The following is a 12709-nucleotide window of genomic DNA, read 5'->3' on the forward strand; positions in this document are numbered from 1 at the left end:
GAGGCATCTGGATGGGTACATGAATAGGGAGGGAATAGAGGGATGTGGACCGAGTAAGGGCAGAAGGTTTGTTTTAGCTTAGGTACGGCATTATGATCGGCACAGGCTTGGAGGGCCGAAGGGCCTCTTCCTGTGCTGTAATTTTCTTTGTTCTTTGTCCTTTGTGAGGTAGATTAATTGTTGCTCCTTTCTTTTCCTAGTTCTTTACCGATTGCTCACCGTAAACGATGAAATGAAACCCATCAAACGAACAATTGTTGTTGATTTTGTGGTAACGTATCCGTTTATAATTTTTACATTTTCATTCTACTTCAACCAAAATAAGATATTCTTGGATCATGCATAATCCAATACATTTGGCGCTTCCAAGTATCTCCCTTTAGGGGAGATGATGGGCTAGTGGTATTATCGCTAGACCATTAATCCAGAAACTCAGCTAATGTTCTGGGGACCCGGGTTCGAATCTCGTCATGGCAGAATTTGAATTCAATTTTTAAAAATGTCTGGAGTTGAGAATATTTGATTTATTATCGTCACATGTATTAACATACAGTGAAAAGTATTGTTTCTTGTGCGCTATACAGACAAAACAAACATAGAGAAGGAAAGGAGAGAGTGCAGAATGTAGTGTTACAGTCACAGCTAGGGTGTAGAGAAAGATCAACTTTATGCAAGGTAGGTCCATTCAAAAGTCTGACAGCAGCAGGGAAGAAGCTGTTCTTGAGTTGGTTGGTATGTGACCTCAGACTTTTGTATCTTTTTCCTGACGGAAGAAGGTGGAAGAGAGAATGTCCGGGGTGCATGGGGTCCTTGATTATGCTGGCTGCTTTTCCGAGGCAGCGGGAAGTGTAGACAGAGTCGATGGATGGGAGGCTGGTTTGCGTGATGGATTGGGCTACATTCACGACCTTTTGTAGTTCCTTGCGGTCTTGGGTAGAGCAGGGGCCATACCAAGCTGTGATACAACCAGAAAGGATGCTTTCTATGGTGTATCTGTAGAAGTTGGTGAGAGTCTTGGCTGACGTGCTTACTGTCTTACACAATCTACTGATGACCATGAAACCATTGTCGATTGTCGGAAAAACGCATCTGGTTCAGTAATGTCCTTTAGGGAAGGAAATCTGCCGTCCTTACCCGGTCTGGCCTACATGTGACTCCAGAGTCAGAGCAATGTGGTTGACGCTCAACTGCCCTCAGGCAACTAGGGATGGGCAATAAATGCTGGCCAGCCAGCAATGCCCATGCCCCACGAATGAATAAAAAACAAATTTGTAAATGGAGTTGATCCAGATAGGTGTCTATTTCAATCCCTGGATAGTGCCAAGTTACCTGGCATTGTGAGGCAGCGGTGCTAACCACTGTGCCACCGTGCCACCCTGGTTGATCATGGTTGTAACTTCAATCCCACATTCCTGCCTATCCCTGATAACCTTTCACCCCCTTGCGACTCAAGATTCTGTGTAGCTCTTCTTTAAAAAGATTCAAAGGGGGTGACCTTACCAAAAAAATTCTAAGTGCTGAATGAGTGTGAAAATGGGAGGGAATCGCACTCATTTTTACGGCGAGAGAAAAAAATCAAATCTTATCACACTTAAGAAAAGAAGAGGCAAAATGTGATTCTCGCCAGTAGGGGGAGTGAACGGAGTCTATTTACAACAGGAAGTTGGCTGCTGAATGCCAGAAGGGGCTATTGAGCGTGCACATGTTCGCCCAATGCACTATGTGAAGAGTACATACTTATTTGGGAACTTGTCTTTCCCTACTCCCCCCAGACATTGTCTCCCCCAACTCCACCCCTGATATCCCTCGATTGTGGCCTCACAGTGCCAGGGACCAGGGTTCGATTCTTGGCTTGGGTCACTATCTGTGCGGCGTCTGCGACTTCTCCCCGTGTCTGCGTGGGTTTCCTCCGGGTGCTCCGGTTTCCTCCCACAGTCCGAAAGACGTGCTGGTTAGGTGCATTGGCCATGCTGAACTCTCCCTCAGTGTACCTGAACAGGTGCCAGAGTGTGGCGACTCAGGGATTAACCTAACCAGCATGTCTTTCAGACTGGGGAACGAAAGTGGAGCACCTGGAGGAAACCCACGCAGACACGGGAAGAATGTGCAGACTCCACACCGACAGTGACCCAAGTTAGAAATTGTACCCGGGTCCCTGGCGCCGTGAGGCAGCAGTGCTAACCACTGCGCCACCGAGCTAGAACATTAATGATACTTGGCTACAACATCGATTTTAGTAATCATAGTCTTAAGTTCATAAGTTCATAAGATATAGGAACAGAATTCGGCCATTCAGTCCATCGAGTTCGCTCCGCCATTCGATCATGGCTGATATGCTCCTCATCCCCATTTTCCTGCCTTTTACCAATAACCTTTCAATCCATTACTTAAAGATAAGTAATTATAGTCTTAAAGAAACAAGAATGATCCCTGAAAAGAAGAGCTTGTCGTATGAGGAACGATTGAGGACTCTGGGTCTGTACTCGTTGGAGTTTAGAAGGATGAAGGGGAATCATATCGAAATTTACAGGATACTGCAAGGCCTGGATAGAGTGGACGTGGAGAGGATGTTTCCACTGGTAGGAAAAACTAGAACCAGAGGGCACAACCTCAGGCTAAAGGGAAGATCCTTTAAAACAGAGATGAGGAGGAATTTCTTCAGCCAGAGAGTGGTGAATCTGTGGGACTCTTTGCCGCAGAAGGCTGTGGAGGCCAGGTCATTGAGTGTCTTTAAGACAGAGATAAATAGGTTCTTGATTAATAAGGGGATCAGGGATTATGGGGAAAAGGCAGGAGAATGGGGATGAGAGAAATATCAGCCATGATTGAATGGCGGGGCAGACTCGATGGGCCGAGTGGCCTAATTCTGCTCCTATGTCTTATGATCTTGTATTGATGATTTCGAAACTTAGGTTTTTTTAAAAAATAAATGTTTTGAAGCAATGCTTTGGAATTCCACTCGCTGCCGTAATTTTCAATCAATTCATTTTAGTCTGGACAGAATTATTTTTACGACAGATCTTTCTTTCAGAATCCACATGATGTTATCGTGAAGAGAGAAGAAGTCTTCGCCAAAGACGACAGTGGAATTACTGGCAGCACCTTTGAAGTTCCCAAGATTGTGAAGTAAGTGCAAAAACCTACGCAATAGGATTGGAACTTGCCACCAAGTCATCACAGAGAAACTGTTCTCCCATTCTTCATTGGCTAGGCCGCTATTTAGAGCCTTTGCTCAAGAGTGACTCATGCAGAACACATTAAATGATGTAATGGGGAGGCGGTGGCCTAGTGGTATAATCATAGAGTCATAGAGGTTTACAGCATGGAAACAGGCCCTTCGGCCCAACTTGTCCATGCCGCCCTTTTTTTTAAACCCCTAAGCTAGTCCCAATTGCCTGCATTTGGCCCATATCTCTCTATACCCATCTTACCGTGTAACTGTCTAAATGCTTTTTAAAAGACAAAATTGTACCTGCCTCTACTACTACCTCTGGCAGCTTGTTCCAGACACTCACCACCCTCTGTGTGAAAAAATTGCCCCTCTCGACACTTTTGTATCTCTCCCCTCTCACCTTAAACCTATGCCATCTAGTTTTAGACTCCCCTACCTTTGGGAAAAGATATTGACTATCTAGCTGATCTGTGCCCCTCATTATTTTATAGATCTCTATAAGATCACCCCTCAGCCTTCTACGCTCAGAGAAAAAAGTCCCAGTCTATCCAGCCTCTCCTTATAACTCAAACCATCAAGTCCCGGTAGCATCCTAGTAAATCTTTTCTGCACTCTTTCTAGTTTAGTAATACCCTTTCTATAATAGGGTGACCAGAACTGTACACAGTATTCCAAGTGTGGCCTTACCAATGTCTTGTACAACTTCAACAAGACGTCCCAACTCCTGTATTCAATGTTCTGACAAATGAAACCAAGAATGCTGAATGCCTTCTTCACCACTCTGTCCACCTGTGACTCCACTTTCAAGGAGCTATGAACATGTACCCCTAGATCTCTTTGTTCTGTAATTCTCCCAACGCCCTACCATTAACTGAGTAATTCCTACCCTGGTTCAATCTACCAAAATGCATCACCTCGCATTTATCTAAATTAAACTCCATCTGCCATTCGTCAACCCACTGGCCCAATGATCATTATCCCGTTGCAATTGGAGATAACTTTCTTCACTGTCCACTATGCCACCATTCTTGGTGTCATCTGCAAACCATGCCTCCTATATTCTCATCCAAATCATTAATATAAATGACAAATAACAGTGGACCCAGCACTGATCCCTGAGGCACACCGCTAGTCACAGGCCTCCAGTTTGAAAAACAACCCTCTACAACCACCCTCTGGCTTCTGTCAAGGAACCAATTTTGTATCCATTTAGATACCTCACCCTGGATTCTGGATCACTCGACCAGTAATCCAGAAACTCAGCTAATGTTCTGGGGACCCGGATTTGAATCCCACCACAGGAAATTTCATAGAATCGTAGAATTCCTACAATGCAGAAAGAGGCCATTCGGCCCATTGAGTCCGCACTGACCACTATCCCAGCCAGGCCCTATTCCCATAACCCCACATATTTACCCTACTAATCCCCCTGACATTAGGGTCAATTTAGCATGGCCAATCAATCTCTTTGTATTCAATAAAAAATATCTGGAAGTAAGAATCTACTGATGATCATGAAACCATTGTTGGAAAAACACTAGTTTTCACTAGTTCACTAGTGGGCAGCACGGTGGCACTGTGGTTAGCACGGCTACCTCACAATGCCAGGGACCCGGGTTCAATTCCAGCCTCGGGTCATTGTGTGGAGTTTGCATGTTCTCCCTGTCTCTGCGTGGATTTCTTCCGGATTTTCTTCCAAAGATGTGTGGGTTAGGTTGATTGGCCATGCTAAATTGCCCCCTAGTCTCAGGGAGGTTAGCAGGGTGGTACGGTGGCGCAGTGGTTAGCACTGCTGCCTCACAGCGCCAGGGATCCGGGTTCGATTCCGGCCTCGGGTCACTGTTTGTGTGGAGTTTGCACATTCTCCCCGTGTCTGTGTGGGTTTCCTCCGGGTGCCCCGGTTTGCTCACACAGTCCAAAAATGTGGGGGTTAAGTTGATTGGCCATGCTAAATTGACCCTAGTGTCAGAGGGATTAGCAGGGTAAATATGTGGGGTTAGAGGAATGGGGCCTGGGTGGGATTGTGGTTGGTGCTGACTCCCTGGGCTGAATGGCCTCCTTCTGTACTGGAGGGATTCAATTATTCTATGATTCTATGATTCTATGAAATACATGGGGTTACGGGGATAGGGCCTGGGTGGGATTGTTGTGGGTGCAGACTTGATGGGCCGAATGGGCTCTTTCTACACTGTAGGGATTCTATGATGTCCTTTAGAGAAGGAAATCTGCCGTCCCACAAATTAAAAAGAAAGTTTGTCACATTGGAAATGAAAATTCTGTCTTAGTTAATTCTAATAACTAATGAGTTAATCGCCCTGATCATCATGCGTATTTCCTTGTAAAGGTTGGTCCTGGTGGGAATTTTACAATCATTGAGAGGGATTTTCTGGTTGCATCCATGACGTGTTTTTTAGTGGCCAAGTTGTCTCACCATTGGCTGCCGGGATGATCTTCTGATCCCGACAATCTCTACGGCATTCTGTGTGGCTCACCCATCGCACTGCTGATGAACCTGCCTCAGGATGGGAATGTCCCGTAGATGGGAATGTCTGGAAAATTCCACCCATTGTATTTTTATTTAAGTGCTTGGGTTAAGTGAGAATCATAGAATCCCTACAGTACAGTTCCATTCGGCCCATCAAGTCTGTACCGAACACAGACCCATCCAGGCCCTATCCCCATAACCCCACGTATTTACTCTGCTCGTCCCCCTGACACTAAGCTCATTTAGCATGGCCAATGAACCTAACCCGCACATCTTTGGACTGTGGGAGGAAACTGGAGCACCCGGAGGAAACCCATGCAGACATGGGGAGAATGTGCAAACTCCACACAGACAGTGGCCCAAGCCGGGAATTGAACCTGGGTCCTTGGCGCTGTGAGGCAGTAGTGCTAACCACTGTGCCACCGTGCCGCCCTGGAGATTGATGTGATGAAAGATTTTTGTTTTCTCTCAAAGTGTTTCTGGTGTTTAAGTGAAATTTAGTTGTGACACCCTTCATTCTGCGTGTAATAAAGGCTGCAGTTTTTTTTATTCATTCGTGGGACATGGGCGTCGCTGGCTGGACCAGCATTTATTGCCCATCCCTAGTTGCCCTTGGAGGGCAGTTGAGTGTCAACCACATTGCTGTGGCTCTGGAGTCACATGTAGGCCAGACCAGGTAAGGACGGCAGATTTCCTTCCCTAAAGGACATTAATGAACCAGATGGGTTTATCCGACAATCGACAATGGTTTCATGGTCATCAGTAGATTCTTAATTCCTGATTTTCTAACTTGATGGATGGCCACATCCCAAAATGAATGGCAAACCTGCCAAATCTCCCTCTATCATTTGGGTTTTTCATTCTGATATGGAGATTCTGACTAGGGCGGCACGGTGGCACAGTGGTTAGCACTGCTGCCTCACAGCGCCAGGGACCCGTGTTCGATTCCCCAGTTGGGTCACTGTCTGTGTGGAGTTTGCACGTTCTCCCTCCGTGTCTGCGTGGGTTTCCTCCGGGTGCTCCGGTTTCCTCCCACACTCCAGAGATGTGCCGGTTAGGTGGATTGGCCATGCTAAATTGCCCCTTCGTTAGGGTAAATGCATGGGGTTATGGGAATGGGGCTTGGTTGGGATTGTGGTCGGTGCAGACTCGATGGGCCGAATGGCCTCCTTCTGCACTGTAGGGATTCTGTGATTCTCTGCCGTCTTGTCCTCAAAACCAAGAAATGTATCGGAGTTTGAAATTGTGACTTGTGCTGATCAGAAGATTTGAAATATTCCCCTCATTACCACCTACTGCAGGGTCCATTCATTAATTTGAATAGATGAGGGACAGCACTTGGTACGAATCTTAAAATGGTTTTCTTTTATTGAATAAAACTTAAAAAACAATTAACAGGACAGAAGCGGGAAGAGAGCAACTCAGAGACTGGCTCATAGCCAGACCCCGTACAAAAACATATACTGATTTCAACTAAATCTGAGAACTCACCTGGATCTCGAACACAAACTGGACACACACACAGTTCCAAACTATATTTCAATTCTTTCGAAACATAGAACATAGAACAGTACAACACAGAACAGGCCCTTCGGCCCACGATGTTGTGCCGAGCTTTATCTGAAACCAAGATCAAGCTATCCCACTCCCTATCATCCTGCTGTGCTCCATGTGCCTATCCAATAACCGCTTAAATGTTCCTAAAGTGTCTGACTCCACTATCACTGCAGGCAGTCCATTCCACACCCCAACCACTCTCTGCGTAAAGAACCTACCTCCTGATATCCTTCCTGTATCTCCCACCACAAACCCTATAGTTATGCCTAGAAGCATAGAAACATAAACCTAGAAACATAGAAGATAGGAGCAGGAGGAGGCCATTCGGCCCTTCGAGCCTGCTCCGCCATTCATCACCATCATGGCTGATCGTCCAACTCAATAGCCTAATCCTGCTTTCTCCCCATAACCTTTGACCCCGTTCGCCCCCAAGTGATTTGATTTGATTTGATTTATTATTGTCACATCTATTATGAAAAGTATTGTTAATAAGAACATAAGAACTAGGAGCAGGAGTAGGCCATCTGGCCCCTCGAGCCTGCTCCGCCATTCAATAAGATCATGGCTGATCTTTTCGTGGACTCAGGTCCACTTACCCACCCGTTCACCATGACCCTTAATTCCTTTACTGTTCAAAAATGAATCCATCCTTGCCTTAAAAACATACAATGAGGTAGCCTCAACTGCTTCACTGGGCAGGGAATTGCACAGATTCACAACCCTTTGTGTGAAGAAGTTCCTCCTCAACTCAGTCCTAAATCTGCTGCCCCTTATTTTGAGGCCATGTCCCCCTAGTTCTAGTTTCATCCGCCAATGGAAACAACTTCCCTGCTTCTAGCTTATCTATTCCCTTCATAATCTTATATGTTTCTATAAGATCTCCTCTCATTCTTCTGAATTCCAATGAGTATAGCGCCACTCTACTCAGTCTGTCCTCAAAAGCCAACCCTCTCAACTCCAGAATTAACCTGGTGAATCTCCTCTGCACCCCCTCCACAGTGCCAGCATATCCTTTCTCAAGTAAGGAGATCAAAACTGTACACAGTACTCCAGGTGTAGTGTCACAGCACCTTATACAGCTGCAACATAACCTCGCTGTTTTTAAACTCCATCCCTCTCGCAATGAAGGACAAAATTCCATTTGCCTTCTTAATTACCTGCTGCACCTGCAAACCAACTCTTTGTGATTCCTGCACAAGGACACCCAGGTCCCTCTGCACAGCAGCATGCTGCAATTTTTTACCATTTAATAATTTAACATATGTATAAAATGTATCAAGAAAGACTTTAAAATGGAATGACCTGACTGATGTATTCCCCAGTATTGGAGTCTGGAAGATTGCTGCAAGTTACAAGGATGCCAGTCGCATAAACTACACAACTGAATTTGAAGTGAAGGAATACGGTGAGGACATTTAATTCATGTAATAGTTTGTTATTTCTCTGTCCTGACTGATTTTAATAAAATAGATTTTGAACGCAAAGCACTTCTGAGCATGGTTTGAAATAAACTGACAGGTTACAGTTTGGAAAATCTTTCTCAACAACTTTTGTCCTTATGGTTGCATTTTCGTAAACCTTAGTGTTGAGTATTGCAGAGTATGGTTACAATCATCGAATCATAGAATCCCTACAGTGCAGAAGAAGGCCATTCGGCCCATCGAGCCTGCACCAACAACAATCCCACCGAAGTCCTGTCCCTGTAACCCCATGTATTTACCCTACTAATCTCCCTGCCACCAAGGGTATATTTAGCATGGCCAATCGACCTAACCTACACATCTTGGGACACTAAGGGGCAATTCACCATGGCCAATCCATCTAACTTGCATATCTTGGGACACTAAGGGAAAATTCACCATGGCCAATCCATCGAACCTGTACATCTTTGGACACTAAGGCGCAAATTAGCATGGCCAATCCCCCTAACCTGGATGCCTTTTGGACTGTGGGAGAAAACGGAGCACCCGGAGGAAACCCACGCAGACATGGGGAGAACGTGTAAACTCCACACAGTCACCCAAGGCTAGAATTGAACCTGGCGCTGTGAGGCAGCAGTGCGAACCACCGTGCCACCCACTGATTTGCACTGGTTCTTCGGATGAATGTTAAGATCAATATGTCAGCAGAAAGCATTTGGATCTATTCTTTAATTGATGGGTGGATTCCTTCCTTCCTCCCTCTCCATGGTGCTGCCCACATGTAGGACAGAAATTAATGCCCTCCCCCTTGGTGAGTTTGATGATGGGGAGTGGGGGTTGGGATGGTGGCCATTAATCAGGCCAAAGGGTAGGGGGTGTGCCCCCTCAGCACAATCAGCCCAATTAAGTCTGTGGCAGGCCCTTGGCTGATAAATTCCCTCTTCACCACCAATATGGCGGCACGGTGGCACAGTGGTTAACACTGCTGCCTCACAGCGCCAGGGACCCGGGTTCGATTCCACACTTGGGTCACTGTCTGTGTGGACTCACGTTCTCCCCGTGTCTGCGTGGGTTTCTTCCGGGTGCTCCGGTTTCCTCCCACAATCTGAAAGACGTGCAACAAATCAAGTCTACTCTTAACAAGGCCCTGACTGCAACTGAAGCCCTCCAGACCTGGGAGTGCTCACCCTCTCCCCCAATTGGCCTAGGTTGACGCACAAGGTGGGGGATGGGAGGGGACAATGGCCTCGTGGTATTGCCGCTAGACTATTAATCCAGAGACTCAGCTAATGTTCTGGGGACACAGGTTCGAATCTCAGCACGGCAGATGGTGGAATTTGAATTCAATTTTTTAAAAATCTGTTTAGGTGCATTGGCCGTGCTAAATTCTCCCTCAGTGTAACCCGAACAGGCGCTGGGAGTGTGGCGACTGGGGGATTTTCACAGTAACTTCATTGCAGTGTTAATGTAAGGCTAATCGTGACACTAATAAATAAACTTTTACTTTATATAATAGCGTGGGAGTCAGGAAATTATAACAGTGTGAGACACAGGGATGGAAGTAGGCCATTTGGCCCATCGAGTCTGCTCCAACGTTTAATTGAACCATGATTGATCTGATGTGATAATGTTTTAAACGTAGTTTTAACTTGGCTTGTTTTTATTAGTGCTCCCAAGTTTCGAAGTTACCCTGCAAGCAAGGCAGCAGTTTTTCCACATTGATGATGTCAGATTGGATGTTGCAATCACGGCAAGGTTGGTGCATCCTTCTAAAGGAGAACAGGCTTTCTGGAGAGTTTGCTTCTGTGACATTTTAACTCTTTGATCTCATCTTTTTTAGATTCACCTATGGAGAACCTGTCGAGGGCCGCGCATTTGTCCTGTTTGGAATAATGAAGGATGGTGAAAAGTTAAGCATCCCGTCATCGCTTCAATCAGTACCTGTAAGTAAAAGCGTACGCCGGGATTCTACTGCCTCACCCGTCACGGGAATCGGAGCGGGCAACGGGTGTGGACAATGGAAATGTCTGTTGACCTTGGGCAGGATTTTCCAGTCTCAGGTCGAGCGAGGCCAAACTAGAAGCAGGAGGAGGCCATTCGGCCCTTCGAGCCTGCTCCGCCATTCCTTTTGATCATGGCTGATCATCAAATTCAATATCCTGATTCCCTCCATATCCCTTGATCCCTTTAGCCCCAAGAGCTATATCTAATTTCTTCTTCAAATCACACAATGTTTTGGCCTCAGCTACTTTCTGTGGTAGTGAATTCCACACATTCACCACCCTCTGGGTGAATAAACCTCTCCTCACCTCTGTTCTAAAAGGTTTACCCCTTATCCTCAAACTATGACCCCTAGTTCTGGACTCCTCCACCATTGGGAACATTCTTTCTGAATCTACCCTGTCTAACCCTGTTAGAATTTTATAAGTTTCTATGAGATACCCTCTCATTCTTCTAAACTCCAGTGAATATAATCCTAACCGACTTAGTCTCCCCTCATATGACAGACCTGCCATCCCAGGAATCAGCCTGGTAAACCTTCACTGTACTCCCTCTATAGCAAGGACATCCTTCCTCAGATAAGAACACCAAATCTGCACACAATACTCCAGGTGTGGCCTCACCGGCACCCTATAAAATTGCAGAAAAACATCCCTATCCCCAAACTCAAATCCTCTCGCTATGAAGGCGAACATACCATTTGCCTTCTTTACTGCCTGCTGTACCTGCACGCTTACCTTCAGCAACTGATGCACGAGGATTCCAAGGTCTCGCTGATCTCTCACAGACCAACATATTCCTGAAAATTTGGGATACTATCATGTTCGCATGGATTGGAAGTTGGAAAAATCTTGATAGTATTGAAGAATTAGCTAAGTGAAAAACTAATTTCTTTCTTTGGTGGTGGGGGGAAGAGGGGATCTTCAGTGGCAAACGATAGTTCTTTCTGTCTGTTCATTTTTGTGTGACAGAGTTATTTAATTTTTTGAACCATGTAATATATGATTTTAAAATCAGAAAGTCAATCACTTTGTCCGTTAAATATTCAGTGTCCCGTATGCATTGGACCTCTCCATAGGTTTCAGAGCAAAACAATGGAAAACATTGAATAATTGATTCAAATTAAGATCCTGCGCTTATTTCCTGCTTTAAACTATTTAATTTCAGATTGCAGTTGGGGAAGGAGTTGTTTCCCTGACAAGTGAAAATATGAAAGCCAGTTTTCCAGACATTCAGGAACTTGTGGGATCTTCCATTTATATTACAGCCAGCGTTATAACATATACAGGTGCGTAAATACTGTGCATCTTATTACGGTTAAAGAACAGTCTCATACATGCATTGAAGGTCTGCGTCCTCTCCTTTCCTTCTCCCCTATGAACGGTTTGCTCTGTCTGTACAGTGCGCAGTAAGAAGTCTCACAACACCAGGTTAAATTCTAACAGGTTTATTTGATATCACGAGCTTTCGGAGTGCTGCTCCTTCATCAGGTGAGTGGTTACCTGATGAAGGGGCAGCGCTCTGAATGCTCATGATACCAGATAAACCTGTTGGACTTTAACCTGGTGTTGTGAGATTTCTTCCTGTGCCCACCCCAGTCCAACGCCGGCATCTCCATGTACAGTGCGCAAGAAACAATACTTTTAATTGTATACCAATACATGTGACAATAATAAATCAAATCAAAGAAGGCCTGCAAAAATGTTAATTCATGTTGAAATGTGGAATCAATCATATATGTCTGCCATAATGGGTTGATTCTGTGACAACATAATAAATAGAAGCGAGAGTAGGCCATTCGGCCCTTGAAGCAGCTTTTCCGTTCAATGGTATCATGACTGGCCATCTACATCAACTCCATCCTGTTCTATTCCTATATCCCTCCATTATCCGAGTATCCACAGAACAATTGACCTCATTTTGAATACACTCAGTGACTGGAAACCTACAGGTCTCTGCAGTAGAGAAATCCAAACATTCACCACCTTTTGAGTGAAGACGGTCCTCCTCATTTCAGACCTGTGACTCCTGGTTTTTGATTCCCCAGCCAGGGAGAAATGTCATTGTCTATTC

General features: G+C 45.3%; 1 protein-coding gene across 1 annotated transcript in view; it reads left to right on the forward strand.

The window, feature by feature from the left end:
• Positions 1 to 12709, forward strand: part of LOC144507772 (venom factor-like) — a 113096-nt gene that overhangs the window by 12927 nt on the left and 87460 nt on the right. The window contains exons 4-9 of the mRNA XM_078235048.1: positions 201 to 271; positions 3032 to 3126; positions 8537 to 8619; positions 10303 to 10390; positions 10476 to 10578; positions 11804 to 11924. Of these exons, the coding sequence (XP_078091174.1) occupies positions 201 to 271; positions 3032 to 3126; positions 8537 to 8619; positions 10303 to 10390; positions 10476 to 10578; positions 11804 to 11924 (561 nt within the window). The remainder of the gene's footprint in view (positions 1 to 200; positions 272 to 3031; positions 3127 to 8536; positions 8620 to 10302; positions 10391 to 10475; positions 10579 to 11803; positions 11925 to 12709) is intronic.

Source organism: Mustelus asterias, chromosome 19 (genome assembly GCF_964213995.1).
Source record: "Mustelus asterias chromosome 19, sMusAst1.hap1.1, whole genome shotgun sequence".
In the NCBI taxonomy this organism is placed as follows: domain Eukaryota; kingdom Metazoa; phylum Chordata; class Chondrichthyes; order Carcharhiniformes; family Triakidae; genus Mustelus; species Mustelus asterias.